Source organism: Arvicola amphibius, chromosome 14 (assembly GCF_903992535.2).
Source record: "Arvicola amphibius chromosome 14, mArvAmp1.2, whole genome shotgun sequence".
In the NCBI taxonomy this organism is placed as follows: Eukaryota; Metazoa; Chordata; class Mammalia; order Rodentia; family Cricetidae; genus Arvicola; species Arvicola amphibius.
Genome location: NC_052060.1, coordinates 37,575,074 through 37,596,965, shown reverse-complemented (window position 1 = coordinate 37,596,965; position 21,892 = coordinate 37,575,074). Strand labels below are relative to the sequence as shown.

At 43.4% G+C, this 21,892-nt stretch overlaps 1 protein-coding gene and 1 long non-coding RNA gene across 2 annotated transcripts in view; one reads left to right on the top strand and one right to left on the bottom strand.

Annotated features, from left to right (window-relative positions):
- The window catches only part of Egf (epidermal growth factor), a 74,380-nt gene that overhangs the window by 11,273 nt on the left and 41,215 nt on the right, over positions 1-21,892 (top strand). The window contains exons 2-7 of the mRNA XM_038311400.1: positions 3,065-3,264; positions 5,507-5,688; positions 6,050-6,277; positions 6,970-7,172; positions 17,312-17,437; positions 19,496-19,618. Coding sequence (XP_038167328.1) covers positions 3,065-3,264; positions 5,507-5,688; positions 6,050-6,277; positions 6,970-7,172; positions 17,312-17,437; positions 19,496-19,618 — 1,062 coding nt within the window. The remainder of the gene's footprint in view (positions 1-3,064; positions 3,265-5,506; positions 5,689-6,049; positions 6,278-6,969; positions 7,173-17,311; positions 17,438-19,495; positions 19,619-21,892) is intronic.
- On the bottom strand, positions 10,035-17,062 carry LOC119800993. Its single transcript, XR_005283130.1, has 3 exons — positions 16,925-17,062; positions 12,233-12,339; positions 10,035-10,210 (listed from the first exon to the last, which is right to left on the bottom strand). It is a non-coding gene; the product is annotated as an uncharacterized LOC119800993 (long non-coding RNA).

Below are 21,892 nucleotides of genomic sequence, written 5' to 3'. Positions count from 1 at the left end.
GTTCTTGGTTTCCCATTGAAATAGTGGCACAAATCTACATGGTAAAGCTGTGGGAATGCACGACAGAAAGTTCCTAACATGTAGACCTGAATCATTAACCAAGTGTATTCTCATGTGTGGTTTCATTTTCTTTTTTTTTTTTTTCTAAGAATCCCATAGGCCAGAGTAATTCCATGAGATGTTCAGAGAGCCTTGCTAGCAAGCATGAGAAGATGGGTGTGTGACTGAGGCTTTTGTGTGGCTACATCCAGAGTGTCTGTTCAGGAGAAAAATTTATTTGAGTCAGAGACTCAGAGTTTTCAGTCTGTGCTTGCTGGCTGTGTGTTTTAGGATCCACTGTGAGGCAGAACATCATGATAGTGGGAACATATGGCAGGAGCTGTTCTCCTCCTCTGGCAGGAAGCAGAAATGTCAACAGGGCTCCATAACACAATGGTGCAGCCCAACTGTCCCCCTTTTTACTGTCACTGCCTCCTAATAATGAGTTGTCCACTGAGAGTCTAACGCATTGGATAAGCTAGAGGATGCTGACCTCACTGGCTCGAGAAATGGGCTTGCAGGACTCAGCCAGGAGTATGCTTCACTTACCTCCGGGGTATATTTTAACCCAAACAAGATGACAACAAAAAGTCACCATTACACAAAGCTGCTTGTCTATCAGTCAGTGCCCTTTCCATGTCTTTGATGGTGTCTTGGGGCTTTTATGGCTTCAGTGGTAACCAAGCATGGACCATTCCCCTCTATGCAGAGGGATAGTATTGACATAAAGATATCAGAAACGGCTTTGAGTTCCTTCTCTTAGACACCTATAGAGACATCGATTCGGATTCTCCTGACCTGATACTCCCTCGTTCCTCCTGCATCTCTCTTGTGTTGTATCCACAGAAATGAAGATAATGCTTTCTAACTTCAAACTCAGACCCCAGAGTTAGAACCTGCTAACTCATCATGCTCAATCCTTAGGACAATGAAGTCATTTAATAGATCCCATTACAGTGTGAAAGCTTAACAGAATAGAACAAAGACAGCAATAAAAGTCACAAAAATGTTAGAATTGTCCTCTGATTGTCCCCTCGCCTCAAGAGTTCCATCATTTTCTAAATGCAGGGTGATAGCAGCCGTTCCCTTCTGGTCAGGAGAGACTAGGGACCAGCTTCAGTCCAGGAAATGAGACCGTCATTTGATTCATTTCAGAGCCTAAAAGATAAACCCATCCAGTAATTCACTCTGCAGTTTCCACGCAGATGCTGAGAGCTGACAAGTCAGGGTGCCAGGTGGCCTTGATCTAAATAGGGAAGGACTCTGGGCACAGTGGTTAAGGCACACAGCAAGGTACTGCTGGGACCAGGGAGGTCTACCGCGAAGATCATGTAAATAGAAAGTCAAGGGTCCCACTGAAATTAATCCTAGATAAATAGAGACTAACTTTTGAGAGTAGATGTGGCATTTGAATTGGTCTTACATTCAAAGATGACTTGGGGCCAGAAATGTTTTAGATTCTTTTGGCTTTTTGGAATATTTGCACATACATACTGAAATCTGTTGGGAGCAGTATCCAAGTCTCCAGGCAGACATCACTTACACATGAAGCCTGAAGGTGACGTTATATAAAATTTTTAGTCTTCCTGTGTGATCAGGTATGGGGTTTTCCACTTGCGATGTCATGCTGATGACCATCAGAGTTTGCAATTTGGGGGACATTCAGAATGTTAGAATTTTAGATTAGAGAATTTCCATCTGTATATGTAATTCAAATTTAACTTGCCATCCTGTATTTTATGGCTACTGTAGCCTGTCTGTAACAGGGATATCAGCATTTGTCTAGGGGAATGAACAAAGAACTGAATGACAGGGAAAGACAGAAGACCCCAAAAAAGGGGTCTTTAGACACTTGGAACAGGAGAAGCCCAGGGCTGGAGCGCCATTTAACAGACGTTGACTTGGGTGTTTTATAGGGGTCCTGGATCCTCCTCTTTCCTCTATTGGCCCTGTCTGGATACCCACCCCTACACCTGCCTGCTTGCTGTTTCTCCTCACAGAGTCTCTGGGAACAAGAAGCCAATCACCTCAGGACTCCTCCCTCACTTCTCCAGATAATCACGTTGCTCTAACTCTTCCTCACCCTCGCAATGTTTACTGACAGTTGGAAGCTAGCATTCCAACTTCTCTGCTTCCTCTTAGGGGTTCCCTCTGCTCTCCACCGTATTCCAACTCATCCATTACTTGACGGCTCTGGCCAGAGGGGGAGGCACAACAGTGTTTAGAATTGTTACGGTTTGCGTCTGAAATGTTCCCTGTAAGTTCATGCTTTGAGCGGTTGGTCCTCAAGGTCTGTAGTATTTGGGGGGCTGAGGAACCTTTAGAAGGCATGGCCTGGCTGGCTGCAGTAGGTAGCCAGGGTCAGAGTCAGTCCCTTGTTCCTGTCATGGTCTCCGTCTTCTGGTCACTATGATGTGAACATCCTTCTCCACACATGCCGTGAACTGAGATGCCCTAGGCTTTCCTCCCCACCACAATAGTTCCGAGTATTCTGAAACTGTGATTCAGAGCAAACCTATCAGGCATGTTGATGACAGCAACACAAAGTAACTAATGCAATAATTTTATTCCCGGTTTATACAACTAAACTCAACATTCATACAGACTTTCTTTCTATGATAGAAAGCCTTACCTTGTTTTCTTTTTTGTGTGTACTAAGTGTACATTAGTAGAATATGTATTTCTCTTTAAATAACTTGTTTTTTCATAATTTGGCAATGCACATTTCTTATAATCCCCTTATAAAGAAGATGGTTTGTAGAAATCTACAAGGACCCCTTATTCTGTATAGAATAGTTTTTATTTAAAATACAAGACTATAAATTTAAGTTATATGCAGAATTAACTGCATACATAGTATATGTAGTTAGTATATGACATATATAACACAATATACATAACATAATATAGCATATATAATATATGTAGAATTAACTACATCTATGAATTGTCATAGGAAGTATTTTATATGGATCAGATTAAATATCATTGAGAATCTGCAAGTTGACTTCTTTCTCCCCCTTAGGTCCTGCACCCTTCCTAATTTTCTCACATGGAAGCAGTATCTCTCGGATTGACCCAGAAGGAACAAATCACCAGCAATTGGTGGTGGATGCTGGCATCCCAGCGATCATGGATTTTCATTACAAAGAGGAGAGACTCTATTGGGTGGACTTAGAGAGACAACTTTTGCAAAGAGTTTTCCTTAACGGGTCAAGACAAGAGGTAAAAGTCCCATTATCATGAACAGTATGTCAGGAATTTACACAAAAGCTGGCAAATGTGACAGACTGAATGTTTAATGTAGATAATTTGTATAAGGCCATACCACTCTGAATGCACCTGGTCTCATGAGCTAAACAGTACTCGGAACTTGGATGGGAAGATAAATGAAAACACATTATGGTTCAAATGTGTGTGTTAAATACAGGCATTTAATCTGCCCCTGTGATTCTAAACTATTGATTAAACTTACAAATTGATGTTTGTAAGCCTCTAAAGAAGAACACGAGGAAATAAATGTAACTTTGAACACATCTGATTTTGTTCAGTCAGTCATTGTGAAGACATTATTTGCATGTTGAATTTGTACCTCAGACAGTCCCTCTACGAACATCTGACCAGAGTCTTTTAGGTTGTCACACATGAGTAAGCCAGGAGGGTAAAGATGCTACAGGCATCTGGTGGGTTCAGGGCACGACTGTCACTCAACATCCTCACTCTGTGGGACAGCCCCACAGTGAAGCCCCATCTAACTTCACGCGTCAATAGTGCTGAGGTCAAGAACATCTGTTTTATCTGCGTGCATTTTTTCTCGTGTAGGGAAAGAAATTGCCTGACATTTAGGAAGAAAAAAAAATGCCTTTGTATTCTCAAAGTATTTGTACTCTGGGGGGAAAAATGAAGCCAAGGACAGATAAAGAAGAGTTGTATTTCAAGTACGTACAAAAGACCCTTAATCTTTTTCTTCAACTGGTAGAACCCGGCAGTGAGTCCCTGGAGGAATGCGCGCTGGGGATGGATTACTGAGAGCAGGTGATTAGCGGAACCTCCAGCGTTTATTCCCAACACAAGGGGCTCATTGTTGGGAGTTTTTCTTTTTTCTTCCAAAACAAACCTCTGTCCTTTCAATTATTCCTAAAAGCTTCAATTAGGTGCAAATCTATTTTAGTACATCTCTAATACTGGCTAGCCTCACTTTAACAAGTTTGGCTGTTCGTATTCTCCGGCCATCTGCTAAAACCGTGAAAATCTGAGAATTTGGAAGCTCCCTGTCAACAAACTGGGAAAAAAAAGTAAAAACAGTTATGTATTTATGTCAAATCCTTAGGAAGGATTGACCTGATGCCTAAGAACTCACTGTTATCCCCGCTCATGTGTTTAAAACAATATGAAAAGAGGAGCACATGCTGAATGCAAAAACAATTGACATGGAAGAACTAATGTGAGCTCGCAGCAGTTGGTGGCTTAGCTGGCCGGTTCTGAGATCCAGCACAGCTTTGAGACTGTGCTGCCTCTACCAAGCCTCACGCTCAGAGATGTCCTGTATCACTGCACCTACTGCAAGGGTAGGGTTATGACACCGCCGGAACCTGTGGACTGAAAAGCCAAGGCTTCCTCCTACCTTGAGCCTTCCAAACCCCAAGAGAACTAGTTTGACTGGCCTAGGCTGGACTCACAGATACAGACTCTTTTGTTTGGTTCTTTCAAGAAGATGTGAGGGACAGCCCAAAGAGGACCCCTGCTTTTCTGGTGCCACTGAGATCTGCAAGATGAAAGGGCTCTCATGGAAGAAGGGTGAGGCAGAAGAAAATGGGATCCCATAGCAAAGCTGCTTCTAGAGACTGTGGCTGCAGCTCAGCTGCCTGGCCTCACAGAAAACCCTGGGTGTGAGCCCCAGACGAACATAAACCAGGTCAGGTGGACAGACCTGTAATCCCAGCATTCCAGAAACAGAGGCAGGAGGGTTTGGAATTCAAGGTCATCCTCAAGTACTTAACCGGTTCCAGGCTAGACTGGGCTACAGGAGATCCTGTTTCTGAAGGGGGTGGGGAATCCACTCCATGACTCTGCTCAAAGCCAATGGTTAGCTCTGCTTACTCAGAGCTTGGAAAGACCTAAAGCCGAATTTAGGTTATGATCCCATTACCAAGCGCAACTGAATACACTGCCTGTAAGCATAAAAAAAGAATCCGTGAAGTTATTAATATATTGTGGCTTATCGCTTAATTTCAGTAGTATATAGGATAATTCTTTATCCCAAAGCTATAATACAAATGGCCTACTCACAAGGAGAGGGGTACTGTTGCTGAATCAAAACAAAAACTCTGTGGCTATTTTATCACGTGAAAGATGTGGGGAACACATTCAATGGCAAACACTAAAATGACAGGCTTCACATGTGCAACAACAGAGCAATTTCGTTGTGAGTTATAAATATTTATAATATTGAAATTTGGTTTTGCAGACAGTATGCCGTCTAGAGAAGAGTGTTTCTGGGATGGTCATAAACTGGATAGATGAGGAGGTTCTCTGGGCAGATCAACAGGAAGGAACCATCACCGTGACAGATATGAAAGGCACCAGTTCCCACGTTCTTCTGAGTTCCTTAAAACAGCCAGCGAATGTAGCAGTGGATCCAATAGAGAGGTAAGAATCTGTTGTCATTGTTTTTAAGGAAATTGAAATGAACTGAAATGAACTTCAAACCTCAACAAGATCCCCAAATCATAATACCAGAAAGGCAAACGGACTTCTGGACAATACAGAGATGCCATTTTCTCCAAAAAAAAGTGGCTGGGTTAGGACTCTGTAGACACCCCTCCCTGCTTGGTGTTCCCCAAGAGCTTAGTCTTCTTTCACACTTGAAATCACAATAGGAAATACACACACATTCTTGAAGTCTCATTCAAAATGGTCAGCCTCTCCCTGGGCAGGCACCAGAGGCGGGAGCCCCCACTTTAGCGACTGTTCATTCAGTTATGGCTGTGTGTGTTGTGTGCATTCCTAGGTTGATATTTTGGTCTTCAGAGGTGGCTGGCAGCCTTCACAGAGCAGCTCTCAGTGGGGTGGATGTGAAAACCCTGCTGGAGACACCGGAGAGGATTGCCGCACTGACCCTGGACGGACGTGAGAAGCGGCTCTTTTGGGCTCAGGACAGCGGAGAAGGAAGACAGACTTACATTCGTTCCTGTGATTATGATGGTGGCTCATTCCATCTTATCAAACATCGAACACAGTAGGTTTTGCTTTTGCAAGGCAGCCGAACAGTTGCCATTGGAAGCTGGTGCGATGAGTTAATTTTCCTCTTGTCAGCTACAGGGGTGTACTAGTTTGGACCAGAGTCACTAACTAGTCACTGCTGAGTGACTCTGGGCAAATTACTTAATGTCTCCTGTAGTCAGTGTTCTTTCACTGGATATGGTAATAGTACCTGTTTGTTGGTGTTATTGTGAAGATCAAGTAAATATATGCCAGTAATAATTAGCAGCATGTGTACGTATGATATGCTCCCACGGGTTGGTCATACGCGTCCTTCTCCGTCATTTTTTGCCATTTATTTGGGAAGCATTGTCTCTCGTGAAACTTGCTCTAGAGCCAATGTGTGGAAGAAGCAAAACTTCGCCTGGTGTGGAGCTATCAAGACCAGGTCTCTTCACTCCTTACTCCTGGTTTCCTCTCCATTTTCATCACACTTGTGTGTGACAGGAGAGAGAGTTGGAGCTAGAGATTGTATTCTCTTAGTTCTAAGTGTGATGACATAAACCAAATTTTAAACCTAAAATGTGTTTATCTAAACCAAAGTAAGAAAAGAAAGATGATTAAAATGCAAACAAACAAAAAATTTCCAAGTGGGGGGATTCAGCTTTAAAAATTTAATGAATATATGTCCTGCCATTAACGTCTCCTCCCCTTTCTGGATGTTTTTAGGCACAGTTTGTTTACAATGGCCCTTTTTGGTGACCGCATCTTCTACTCAACATTGAAAACGAAGGCAATTTGGATAGCCAACAAACACACCGGGAAGGACATGGTTAGAATGAACCTCAGTCCATCCTTTGTGCCACCTGGACAACTGAAAGTAGTGCACCCACATGTACAGCCTGGGGCAAAGGACGGTGCCCAGGGCTCTGGTGAGTCGCTAGTTACCCCAGAAGAAACTAGCATGTATTCACTTCTTACCTTCTGGTTCAAGCTAGACGCTTAGGAATTACAGTGTGTAGGGGAGATAAATTTTTACTCAGCCTTCATCAGTTCTTGGTTAAAACATAGTCCGGAAACAAAAGGCAGATTAAAAAGAGAAAAACATGTAGACATTAATTAGCATCCCTTTCCATATATATGAAGAAGGACATACAGGGTTCCTAAAGAAATTAAGCATGGGAGGTGGCTAGAGCAGTTGAGTTAGTAATGCTCGTTTACTTTGCTAACGTTTACTGCTTAAGATTGACTTAGTTATGAATAACCATTGAATGCATGGTAGTTAAAAACCCAGACAATAAAACAAAATAAAATGGTCTGACTTGAAGCACTTGCTTGCTATGTATTAACAAAGGGGAGACAAAGGAAGAAGAAAGCAAGGCAGGATGTAATTACACCTTGCAATGAGCTCAACTGGTGAGGGGCAAACTGGGGTGTGAGCATGCCATTTGATTGGCTCATCAAAAACAAACAAACAAGCACATAAATAGTCTGCCTGAGCACATGGCCACCTAGAGAACATCTACAAGAAAGAACAGTAAATTTTCAGAGAAGTGACATGACAGAAAAAGTACTTTGAGTTCCTACTAGTGACCTCTCAAATGGCAGATGGAAGTGGGTTGGAGCTGTTAGTATAGCCTTAGGCAAGGGTGAGGGGTCAAAGAGCTTGCCTGGGCCTGTGGAGGTTTATGCCTTCAGTCCAACTATCTTAGCATTTGCGGGAAGGCGGGTACTCTGGTGGTCTTGGTTTCTCCCACCAAATTCCTTCCATTCTACCTCATAAGAACGTCTCAAAGGTGCAGTCCTCTTTGTCCCGCTCCATGTTCATCGACAATCAGCCTGTCCTGCCTAGCCCCAAGTTGTGGTTGGTCACTCAGGATCTATTTCCGTCTTCGTCCCTCCAAATAGCAAATCTGATCCATTCACACCCTGCTTGGAGTCTTAAAGGCTATCCTTGGAATTCAGGTTGGAATTCACCGTGGATCCGGCCCTGTGATATCTAACCAACTTGCTGTAGTGTCCTTGGCCTGTGTGAGCACTAAGGAAAGCCTTTCTTCAGGTCCTCAGACAGCGGTGGGTAGGCAGGGCTTTAGGCTTTAACTCCGCTGGTCCTGCCCCGGGAGCATGAGTGCCAGGCACTTAGGTTGCCACCTTCATCTCCTGCATTCAACTCAGGTTGCAACGCTTCACTGAATTTATGCATTCATGCATTATGTATTTATGCATTAGCTTGCTTTCTTTTCCAGTTATTTTTCCACTTGTTTCTGTGTGACATGCAGGTACTTTTAGCCAAATCTGTCTCATTTCTGTGTATTTTTGACCACTATAAATGTGATGGATAATCAAAAATTTTTAAATAATGTAGCCAACTGAATGAATAGTTGACTAATCAAGTCGCAGTCTCAAATTTCCGCTTCTAAGTGTAGTCTGTATTTGAGTGTTTTTGCATCCAATTGCTGGAGTTTTGTTTTTCAAAGTAAGTGTGTGTTTGTGTGTGTGTGTGTGTGTGTGTTAATACTTATTGGACAACACAATGTGGAATCTGCCACATAAAAGATAACTGGCACTCATATTCAAGTAGATATTTTGTTTCTTATATTTATTAGCACAAATTAGCTTGTTTCATTGTGACATCTTCAGACAGGAACTTTAATCAAAGTCTGTTGCCTTTTCCGGTTCCCCTCCCGCTCCTGCTCCCAAACTAGTCCTCTTCCACTTTCATTCTTGTGTAGACATTTTAAGGAAGTTTTCAAGTACTGGTGGTTTTCTTCCAAACTGGCCTTCTGAGGCCCGCCTGGCAGTGGATGTGGATGTCTTCATGTTCGGAGGTGTTTCCGAAAGGGAACCGCTGAGGTGGACAGGTGGCACGGGCTTGTGGACAGATTGCGGGAATCAAGGCGGCGCTCCTCTTGTTATCTGTCACAGGCACAGGGAGCTACTAGTGAGAATCTTTTGTGTTTGGCTTTAAAACTGAGCTAAAAACTGCCATTCGACTCGGCGGTGGTGGTGCACTTGGGAGGCAGAGGCAGGCAGATCTCTGTGAGTTCGAGGTTAGCCTGGGTTACAAAGCGAGTTCCAGGCCAGGCAAAGATATACAAATAAGCCCTGTCTCGAAAAACCAAAACTAACAAGCAAACAAAAAAACTGCCAGTTAAACTTCTGCAACTGTTGCGATGCTTCCAGTGCAAAAAGTGATGAACTACGAAGAATAAAATATTTCAACCACTAGGTGAAATAGCCTGGTTTTTAACAATTTATTTGAATTTGTAAAGCAGAGGTCATGGAAAAGAATTATCTATGAGCTACACTAGTTTGTTAAATTGCAGCAACTTGGCAGTGAGCGACTCCGCAAAATAGAAGCTGAAAATAGCCCCCATGTGGAGGCTGTGAAGCCCAAAGCCGGCTAGATACTGCCTATGGGAAACCTGACTCACTGCCTTCAGCTTCCACTTGTTGAGCGTGGTGGAGACGCATGCGCATGTGTGGTAAAATCAGGGTCGCCGCTTTGAGGAGCCGCTCTTTATTCTTAATTATTTCAGTTAACTGTTCTTATTTATAACAGTCGTGGGTGTTGGCCATCACTACTGCCTTCCTCCATGTTCCCGTGTAGCCTGGCTGTTGTAATTTAGAAGAAGCGTGCGCGAGAGAAAGATGCCGTGTGACAGAGTTTAAGGGGAGGGGTTTTGTACTGGGGGAAAGTGAATGGGAAAAGCAGGGAGGAGAGAGGGGAGACTGGCCTCCGGGGACAGGAGTAGAAGAAGAAAAGAGAGGAGAGAGAGAGAGAGAGAGAGAGATGGGCGGGGGAGGGCCCTTTTAAAAGGGAACCTAGTGAATGTGCACAGGAGGTGCTCTTGGTGGCTACAGCTGAGGACGATACCCCAAGGTCAGGCCAGTACAAATGCCTGAATACTAATGCATGCAGGTTCCAAAGTGCTTCATGTCTATTATCGTACTGGTCCATCGAGCAGCACTGTGGACAGGACAGACGGGATTACTGGATTATTACAGGATTCATGAACTAACGCATGGTTCGTGGAGTGATTCTTCTGTGACCACACAGCTAGCCAGTGGCTATAGGACTGGGCTTAGTTCTTAGCTCGTGAGACATGGATTTTGGGGGAACTCCTGTCCAATACTTCAGATTATGTTCTCTCTCCCGTGAACACAGTCTCTCTCTCTAGAATCCCTCACTATTGGCCGAGGCTTCAAGAGGGATTCAAGTAGGATCACTGACAACATCAATTTCAGAAGAAAATCTAGGATTTCCTGCAGAGCAGTCGCAAACCACGTGGCGACAAATAGAACTTGGTGGGGAAGCCAAAGCCAGTGCAGGACCTGGAAAGCCTGGTATCTGGATGCAGTTGCCCTGGGAACTGGCTGCAGTCATTGACCTAAGTGTGACCGTCATGCATACTCCATGGGCAAGTCACCCCCTTGGATTTCGAGAGCATCGCTACACTGGTCATTATTAACTAGGTTTAAATTGTTTTTAATGCATTAGAGAACAGGAATTCTTCAGGAACTTGGAGGGACCAGTGCCCTTTTTGATTTTAGATGAAATATATGAAATGTGTCATCATGTCCCCCAGGGGACAAATAATCAAGGAACTCTTATCAGGTCCTCAATCTGCCAGATGCCTTTCCGCTGTAAAGCCGCATTTCTCCGGAGGCTGCTGGGGTCCTTCTTAGGTTTGCCTAATATTAGGGTTCCCCTGGGAGTTGCTCAGCAGCACTGGAGTGTAGGGGACATTTAGTAGCGAAGCTACTTCAGGATGATACTCGAGAAAATTCCTGTAACCCAGACGGCATCATTTTTGTGTGAAACACAAGTACTTAATGCAAATTAGAGAACCCGTGAACTTATTTCTTCTTAAAAAAATGACTAAGGCGTTGCCTACCAGGGATGTGCTATAAAATTCTAGTTCTTTGGAATCTAATGGGCTATTCATGTGTGTGCTCTGGAGGGAACCTTCCAAGGTTACATGACTTTGAGATGCTAGGTCCAACAAGTTGTTTCAGTGGGCTGATTTTCCTCAAGTGGGGAATCACATACGGTTAGATCCACTGCTTCTCGCTAAGGACCATTTAGCCCGTGGCTTTTTTACATTTAATTTTTTATGTAGCAGTCCATGACTTAAAGCTATTGTTTCTAGTGTAGACCCAATTTTGAGCTCTAGACAAATAAAAACAAAACAAAAAGAGTGCTAAGCTGCAAAGACATTTTGCAGGGGAACGCTGTGGGGAAGGTTGATTTAAAACCTTTGGGACATGCATAGTACCCCGAAGGGAGCAACCCTGTGAAGACCTGCCTGAGCCCAGCAGAGATGCCGTTCAGGGAAGGAAAACCTTTAACCTCTTCAAGGAAAATGGATGAGCTGCTGTGTGTGCAACTTTAGCTACAGGAGCTTCACCCCGGGTGGGAGAAGGAAAGCAACAGCTTCTGATGACCCAGCCATCTCATGGAGAGTTTCTGAGCTCTCTCCTCGGGTTGCACTCCCTTGTTCTGTGCATTCTACAAGGTCAGGGTTCTGCAACTTGGAGAGCAGATGAATGCGCTGGAGTGAAGAACACCTTCACCAAGGCCTTTGCTTCTGCCTTCCGAGCATTTCTACCTGGATGTCCTCGCTCCAGTCTCAAAGCAAATAACTGACCTTAGAACTCTGCCCACCTGGTTATTCCCAGAATCGGCACTTCAGTCCTAGGAGCTTGATAAGAAGCTAAATTGTTTCCAGAATATTTTATGACTGTGTCTGTAGGTGGCACTGCACGCTTCCTGTTGTACCAGTTTATGGGCATGCAGGGCCCAGCTCCCATTCTGTTTCTGGTTAAGAGCAGGTCAGAAGTTGCCAGCTTGTCCATCATCTGTAAAGTTTCCCTTCAGCCCTTTGCACGAAGGCTTTAGAAGCTGTAGATAAGTGCCTATTTCCCCAGAGCCATTTCTTTTTAAGCTAAGAGTTCAGAGTGATGTCATTCTCACTCCAACGCTGCTTACCACATAACAGCTAGGATACTTCTGCAGAGAGGAATGTTTCCATGTCAAATATATTATTGCTCCAAGGAGTAATCTTAGAAAAGGCAAATCCAAAGCTTGATCCAATCCTGTAATATACATGTTTTCAGAATAAAAAGTTAATTTCCCAGGATCACCCAAAAGAGATTTTTCCCAAAGCATATTCATAAACTTATGTTTTTTTTTAAAAAAGAGATTGGTATATTTCTTTTCTTTTTAAAGAAAAACTTTACGTTATTTTATGTGCATTGGTGTTTTGTCTGCATGTATGTCTTGTGAGGGTGTTAAATCTCTTGGAACTGGAGCTGCAGACAATTGTGAGTGTGGGAAATTGGACCTGGGAACTCTGGAAGACCAGTGTTAGCTGCTAAGCCATCTCTCCAGCCTCCGATGTTGGTGTGTTGTTATCCTCTGGATCCTCACACTGCAGAGGAGCACATGTGAGGCTTGTCTGTGTGGGAAGCATGAGAACCAAGCTCCTCTCCCTGAGCCGGTGCTGGTGCTGATGCTGGGGGTCAGGAATGCAAGGCTGAGGCTGGCGTTAGAGAGACCACTGTGCCTCAGGGGACACAGCGAAATGGGGTGGGAACAGTGAGAGTGGAGCCATGCACACCTTTTATTCCCCATCTTCATCCCATGGGCTGGCCAGGCATGTCATAAATGGGCATAAAATAAGAAAGGAAGGGGCATTATAAGAGTAAAATGCTGGGTCCCCCATGATACTGGGGAGTGAACATAAGAACTAGTCATGCCAGGCAAATGCTTGACCACTGGCTCCGCCCTCGACCCCACAGCACTTCTTTCTCAACTGCTTCAAAGCCATTGGATGGTTTGCATTCTAACTCTTACAGGAGTCCAGAAGGATAAAAATAGCAAGTAGCCAAATCCTGTTCAGGTGGGGAAAACAAACAAACAAAAAACACCATTTAAAATTCCAGTAGCGCAAAATGGCAATTCTTATATTTCTTTCTTTGTGTGTCTGTTTACAGATACCCCTCCCCCCCCCAAAAAAAAACTATACTAGGTACTTGGGGGAGTCTTTGAGGAAGTTCAGGCAATTATTTATGAGAACTCATCAATAAGAAGGGAAATAAACAAGTGAATCAAAACTGTAATCATAGGTTTTACAGAGATGTACACATATTGTAACATTTTAAGTACATATGTATAAACACTCCATATATACATGATAGAAGCATAGTCTACATTCAGAAGGCCTGAGGCTGAGTCAGTTCTCCCATTATTTGATCTTTGACAAAATTCTTTATCTGTAAAGTGGGAAATAATATTTGTTGTAAACATTCCAAGAGTTTGTTCTAAAAATTAAGTTTCATAATTTACTTTATAAAATGATTGTCTAATTTTCATTGACATGTGCTGAGAATGCCAAGTATTTAGTTATAAGAACCATTAGGGTAAATGGCCAGAATGAAAAAGACTAGAAAAGATTTGTTGATAGGGTGGATGTTACCCAGAATTAAAACAGAGGAAAAAATGTGAAGGATGGGGTGGGGAGGGAGCAGGCAAGGGAGTCCCATGGTCACTGCTTTAGAACTGGAACAACTGTCCTTTACTGCACAGTTTACTGGAGGACAGTCATGGTGGCCGGAGTACTCATTGGGTAGCTACTGAAGTCACAGTGGGCTGTGGATATCGAAAGCCACCATTAGGAGCTTTAATTGACATCAGGGGTGGTCAAACCCTTTGCTGGGCTCTTTGAAGGGGTATCATCTGAGGACAGCAGCCACATTTTGAGTGTTAACTCTGGCCTATTTTGAAGCTAAAGAACAGCAGGTTAAGAAGATTAAACAAAAATATAACTCTCGATTTTGCGTTTAGCAACTTTGTGACAATGACCTCTCAACTGTTTAGCGTCTGAATTTAGGCCCTGCCATCAGCATCGCCACACCACGGCAATCACTTTCCCACCGTGTTCAGCACTGGGGCGTGGCATATATTAATACTGAATGTCATTGGAAGCCATCAGCAGCAGGCAGAGTAGAGCAGTATGCCAGAGTCTCAGTTCTATCTCTAAGGTCGACTGGGAACTCAAGGGCAAACCAAACAGGGTGGCAGGTGCCATGGCCAGGTGCTAGACACACATAATATATATGACTTACTCTCAGGGGCTTGTCAATTTAAACCATGAAACTAAGACATATATGCATAACTATAATGATGGTGGTGATGTTCCAGATGACTAACCAGATGAAAACACAAGGTGAGACAGACAATAGTGGGTCAAGAATAATGTTCACCATACCATCTCCAGGCTGGACAGCAAAGTTCTCTTCATCACTCAGTTTGATTTTTCTATTACAATACAGGTTTGAGGTCTTTACACTATATAAATTAGAGGAATTACTATAAACAACTAATTCTGCTTAGAATCATACAGCTTTTCCTAAAAGGAGAGAGAGAGAGCTGGGTGTTGTGGCTCATACCTATCATGCCAGCACTCAGGAGACTGAGTAGGAGGACAGAACATTTGAAGTCCAGCTGGACTACAGAGCAAGACCCTGTTTGGGATGGGAAAAAATGACCTGGGAATGTTGCTCAGTGGTAGAGCACCTGCCTAGTGTGTACCAAGCCCTGAGTCTAACCCTTAGCACTGAAAAAAAATAATTTAAAATAAAAAGAGAGAGGTTTTGAAGAGCATCTGTTTCAGCACTTCTATTTCATGGGTCAGGAAAGGAAGGCCAGAGAGGTAAAGTGATTTTGTAGAAGATAGAACAGAGCTTGGGTCTCATCGTTCTTACTCCCTAATTAGTGCCCCTCAGGAGTCGGAAAGGTGTTTATAGGGGTATTAATAGGAAGCATAACCTCATTTATTCTATCTTAGGGAAGTGATGGTTTTTGGTGTCATTAAGTCTAAGTCTAATATAAACGCTTCTGGGCAGTTGTTGCTGTTCACTTGAAAAGTTACAAAAGTTAAACATGCTTTATGCTTTAATTTTTTTAAAATTGAAATGATTGTATGTTGTTTCCAATACTAGACATTTCTAATCATATTACGTGGGATATTTTATTTTTAACTTTGCTTTAACTCTTAATTCTCTCCTCTTCCTCCTTTTTTACAAGGGCGAGTAGACCAGACTGGCTTTGAACTTGCTATGTAGTTGAGAATGACATGCAGCTTCTGCTCCTCCTGCCTTCACCTCTCAGTGCTGATGTCCAGGTGTGCGCCACTCGACCCGGCTTACACTGTGCTGGAAATCAAACCCAAGGCTTTGGACATGGCAGGCAAGTGCACCGCCAACTGAACTACATCCCAGCCCCTAACACTGCTTAAATTTTTGATAGCATAAGCGAAGCACAGAAATACAAACAATATATGTGCATTAACTGATATAAAACCACAGAAAATGGACAAAATTTTGGAATTAATCTCCAAAAGATGAGCCAGTGCAACTCAACATACCCAGTAGACAGTGTTGGATTTGCATGTCTACTTAGCAAGACTGTGCATTTAATTTTGTCAAGACATTTGAAAAAAATAAATTAGAAATATTTAAGAAAATAAGACAGATTTCTCTGAATTCAAGGCCAGTCTGGTCTGTAGTGAGAGTTCCAGGATGGCCAGGGTTACATAGAAAAACACTATCTCTGGATTCTGTAATATGTAGATTCCCGGGTCGCTTTTTGTATGTCTGTCACTGATGTTGAAAAAAAAAAATGCATGGGAGGTGACCGGCTTGGACTGAGATCCTGCATCAAGTCCTAAACAGACCCAACCATAATGATGTCCCACATCACCAAATGTTCGTCTGACCTGAGCAATCAGGAGCGTGACAAATCCCCCAAGTTCTGTTTCCCCAGCAGGACACAGCTGTGCTGTTTCAACCCCGACAAGGGGAGCAATGGAAGCCAACCAACCAGTCTGTTCTTTGTATTATGCCATTTCCCCCTTCCTGCTCAGGCTAGCTCTTCTATCTCACACAGCACGGCACCTCTCTGTACTTAGATGAAATGCTGCTCGATTTGCGGATTCCAAATAAAAACCAAAGAAGTCATTTAACTAAACTCATTCAGATTTTATCTTTTGACAGTGACTTGATTTTTATTTTTTAAGATAGGGTCTTACTAGACATGCTCTTGCCTGTGCCTCCACAGCGCTGGGGTGAAAGTCCCATGCCACCACTCCCATCTCCAATCTTCTTCACCTTTTCCCATATGTTTGTCTCCGTATCTCTATTATTCTGGAAATTTGTGCTTACGCTTAGGCTTACTTCTGTATTTCTAACGCACAAAAGGCCTGCGGTTATAATTGGTAAAATGTAGGAGGGGGCAAACTGAACAAAGTTCTGAACTCTTTGAAAAGGGATACATGCTACCGGCGTTACTTCTTGACATTGGGTCAGAAACGTAAAAGTACCATGCTAGCCACTTATTCATCACCGTGAATTTAACCCAAGCATCAATTTATGGTTAATGACCACTTAACACCAGCACTCCAGTTATACGCAACTCAAGCCAACTCTAGCTAACTCATCCCAAGCATCCGGTTCACTGAGCAGACTCTACTGTTTCCTCTGGGATATTTCAGAGCACACGGACGCTAGCAGCAGTAAAATGGAAATATTCAGGATTAAGCCATACGCCAGTGGAATATATTAAGTATAAAACACGCGTCTTTAAATAATGACCATAAAACCATCCCAGTATCAAACAGACCTGAGGTATATTTCAGCCAAGAAAAACGCATCCTGAAGTTTGAAGCTTTTTAAAGTCTTAAAGATAGAACTGTAGTTTCAATATACAGAGGCAAAGCACAGTGAAAGTGCTGAGACGGTCTCCAGCTAATTAGGACGCCCTGCTGCGTCCCCGAGTGACCGCCAGAGCCTTACGAAGGCGCTAAATAGAGGCTTGGGCACTGGGGGGGGGGGGGGGGGGGGGGGGAGTGTGGTGATGCTATCTGCGGGCTGATTGGAGCGGCACAACCGTGACGTCACTGCGAGATTAGCCCCGCCCCACGGGAATGCACAAGGGCGCCAGCATGGCCCTCTGTGAAAAAAAAAACGCGCGTTCGTTTGCTCTGATAGAAAGCATCTTCTGTTTTAGACTCGGAACTTTGCAAACAGAGGCGGGGGCAGTGCCGCTACGGCCCGTGTGAGCGAAACCCCAAGTCCCACTCGTGCGCATGCGCCGAGGGCTACACGTTAAGCCGAGACCGGAAGTACTGCGAAGGTAAAGTACGCAGGCGCCTAAAGCTATGCTGTAAACAGGTGCAAAGCGCTCTGCCCACGAAGTCCGCGTGACTGTGACTTGCGTTAGTGGGACGGGGTTTGGGGGGCTGTGTAGGTCCCCAAGGGAAACAAACTTCAGCCTTCCCTCCCTTCCTTCCTGTCTTCCTTTCTCCCTCCCTCCCTTCCTTCCTTTTTCGGAAGAGGACTTTTTCTTCTGTTTTAATAGACTTTTTTTTTTTTTTTTAAATAGACGTTTTTAAAAATAGACTCCGTTGCTAGATGCAGCCCACTAGGAAGCTGCTGCGGAGAGGCTGATAAAAGGCCAGGGTTTTCTTTTTCTAAAGATTTATTTTTATTCTGTGTGAGTGCCTGCATGTACTTATGTGCACCACGTTCGTGCCTTGTGCCTGTGGGCGCTAGAGAGGGTGTGGGATCCTCTGGAACTAGGGTTAAGGATGTGAGCCACTAATGTGGGTCCTGGGAACTGAACCCAGGTCCTCTGTAAGAGCAGCAAGTGCTCTTAACCTCTAAGCCAACTCTTTGGTTTTAAGGCCAGAGCTTTCTGAGTGCAGTCAGTACATCTCCTTTTGTTCGACTTTGTGCAAAATATCAGAAGGAGCAATTTCTTTCCTAACTTTTCTATATTTTCAGGAGTGATTCCATAGCTACCATCAGAATGAGAGTACCCCTCACACATCTTCCTCACGGACTGCCCCTCACACATCTTCCCCACGGAGTGCTCCCCACAATTCTTTCCCACGGAGTGCTCTTCACACTTCTTCCCCACAGAATACTCCTTACACATCTTCGCCATGGAGTGCTCTTCACACATCTTCCCCACGAGTGCTCCTCACACATCTTCCCCCACGGAATGCTCCTCACACATCTTCCCCACGAGTGCTCCTCACCCATCTTCCCCACAGAATGTGCCTCACACATCTTGCCCCCCCCAGAGTGCTCTCCACACTTCTTTCCCACAGAGTGCCCCTCACACTTCTTCCCCACGGAGTGCTCCTTACACATCTTCCTCAGCGTGTTCCCCACACATCTTCCCCATGGGGTGCTCCTCACATAGCTTTCCCACAAAGTGTTCCTCACACGTTACTCACAGAGTGTTCCTTACACAGCTTCCCCACAGAGTGCTCCTTACCCCTCTTCCCTGTACCAGATTCAGAGAGAACCCATAGGAGGCTGAATCTAGCTGGTTCCTTCTCTAGGCCTCCTGTTTGGGAATTCCTGATTCAACATAATGAACTGTGGAGAAATAACTCTTGTCTTTTAAAAGGTGCAGTGTGCCCACATTCAGAAGAAATTAATTGGCTTTAGGCACATCTAACCTATGACTCTTCCAGTTCCATGCTTATGCCACTGAGCTAATGTGGTATCCCAGAAGCAGAGGGCGACAGCTTGGCCCTTCAGTGAGACAGGGCTGTTGGAGAAGTGTCCCTCGTGAGGCCTGGAAAAAGACCAAAAACAGAACAGGAAATATCCTAAACTGGCTAAGGTGTTCTAATCCCAGCTTCGCAGGAGGCTGCAGCAGGACTGAAGTTCAGGACCAGCCTGGCCTTCTCAGTGATTTCAAGGAGAAATTGAGGTGGACGTTGTGGAGAGCTTGGGGCTGTGGGGGCTTAGAGAGACCCTTTCTTTAAATAAAAAGGAAGGCGGTTGATACATAGTGGCCACTCAGTGACAGACTGCTTACTTGACACATGTAATCCTCTGGGTTCAACCCTCAGAGTCCCAAAAAGGAGACCCAAGCTTTCAGAGGACTCTGTGTTAAGTTGTATTAATGGGTAATTCCAGTCTAAAACTCTGAGAAAGCGCTCCCGAGGTCACTCTGGCACCACAGGAGTGACTTTCATGAGCTCTGAACTGACCTCTGTCAGCCTCCCTGAGGATTGGAGAAGCAACTTTCCCATGGTAAGTTGCAGTAGAAGCAAGCACGGGATTCCCTGTGCTGTGTTAAGCAAGCACGCAATGCCCTGCGCTGAGCTAATTAGGAATATTGCAATTTCTTTTCAAGGATAACATCTGACTGTGGGTTGCTATTGTTGTGCAGATGTCAACGAGTGTGCCTTTCACAGCCATGGCTGCACTCTTGGGTGTGAAAACACCCTGGGATCCTATTACTGCACATGCCCTGCAGGGTTTGTTCTGCTTCCTGATGGGAAACGATGCCATGGTAAGCCACAGCAAATCTCTATTACAGTATTTTATTTCAGTAATGTCCCTCAACTGGCTGTGATCTGAGTTGGTGTTCTTCAGTTAGCAATCTGCATCGCAATGACCTGGGCATTTTATTTCATTTTGCTTTATAAAACATGGATAGCTGAAGCTGGACATGGTGGTACACATTTGTAATCCTGGCCCTCTGAAGGCTGAGATGGGAGAATCACAAGTTCAAGACCAGCCTGAGGTACACAGAAGGACTTTGTCTTAAAAACCAACAGCCACATGCATAACTAGACTCCAATACAGGCCTATTAAGAAAAAACAAACCAAAAAACCCTCCAGGGTCAGGGAAATAAAGCTATATAAATAAACAAACATTTTATCTATACTATCTAATATTTCACTGAGTCTCTAAAAGAGAGGCGTGTCATAAACAGTCTGGATACATTCTTACACCTAAAGATTGATAATCATCCCTGTTTTAGTTAGGGTTTCTGTTGCTGTGAAGAGACCATGACAACAGCAACTTGAATAAAGGAAAACATTTAACTGGGACTGGCTTACAGTTTTATAGGTTTAGTCCATTATCATCGTAGTGGGGCATGGCAGCGTGCAGACAGACATGGCGCTGGAGATGAGCTGAGAGTTCTACACCTTGATCCGCAGGCAGCAGAAACAACTGTGTACCACACTGAGTGTAGCTTGAGCATAGGAGACCTCAGAGCCCACCTGTACAGTAGCACACTTCTTCCAACAAGGCCACACCTATTCTAACAAGGTCACACCTCCTAATAGTGTCACTTCCTATGGGGGCCATTTTCTTTCAAACCATCACAATCCCCTAGTGTAGTATCCATCAGTTTTTAGATACAATCACAATACTGCTGTCATAGACTTAAAAATTAACAATTTTTCTTAATAGCATTAAATATCAATTTTTTCTATTATCTTCTATTATGAGATTATATTAAGAAACCTAATAAAAACAAAACTTTCAAATCCACATAAGCTTGTGCTTTAGAGGTAGTTAATTTAAATTATCTTTTAAAAGTCTTCTACATAATGGATTTATTTAAATAAGTGTTTCAATAAAGATCGTGTGTTAACTTGATGCACCTGTCTCTTACTTATTATTCCTTGTATAGTATTCACTAAGTTAAATATTTTTATTTACTCCAGGGCTTTTTGCTTTGTGGCTTTTGTTAATTATATTTTTATAAAGTAGCTAAAATATTCTGCAAACTTGTAGCTATATCTATAGATTGCATTAGATTCAGCATTGACATTTCTTGGCCAGAATACATTTAAATATAATTGTGCTTCCACCAACATACAGATAATGCTGTTGTTTCTTTGTGTCATGAGATTAGCCAGTGATATTCATCTGTTCTAAAGCCCCCGGTCACCTCTGAATAATTATTTCCTAGATCTATTATTTTACCAAGTTTCTAAGTAATAGTCTAGTCTTGTCATTTCTTTTTAATTATTAATTAGAATGCTTTTATAAAGAGAACTTTCGTTGACTATTTGCTTACCCAAGACAGTGTAGTCCTGCCTTCTAATCTACTCTGTTGGCATGACTAATTAACAGACGCGTGCTGAAAAATCATGTTTCCCAGATGGTGGAGAATAGGTGTGTCTGTGTTCCTCTGTGTTTATGAAACAAGACTTGTTGAAATTGATGGATAATGGAAATTATCTATGATCTTTGCATGTCTGATACTTGGTTTTGAACTATTAGCAAATATCCTGAAATATTGGCTGTAAATGGATTGGCTGTAGAGCCCACCATATGCCAATAATAGAATATGCAGTTTTACTTCATCCTCAAAGTGTCTAGAAATTTTATGGTACACATTTTCTTCTTCTTCTTCTTTTTTTTTTTTTTTTGGTTTTTCGAGACAGGGTTTCCCTGTAGTTTCTAGAGCCTGTCCTGGAACTAGCTCTTGTAGACCAGGCTGGCCTCGAACTCAGAGATCCGCCTGCCTCTGTCTCCCGAGTGCTGGGATTAAAGGCGTGCGCCACCACCGCCCGGCTATGGTACACATTTTCAATTTGCATTTTAAATGTACTGAAATAATTTTGGCGCAAGGTATAGAGTAGGGCGTGTTTGCTCAAATCACTCTGCAGTTTTTCTTTTCGGTCATTTACATGCGCACACCTCTTTAACTAATACTTTCTACAGCACAAATGCATGTGACCTTGAAGGTTTTATTTTTATTAATTTCTTTGGCACAGTCTCATTAGGGTAGTGTAGGTTAGCCTGGATCCCGGGGTTCTCCTG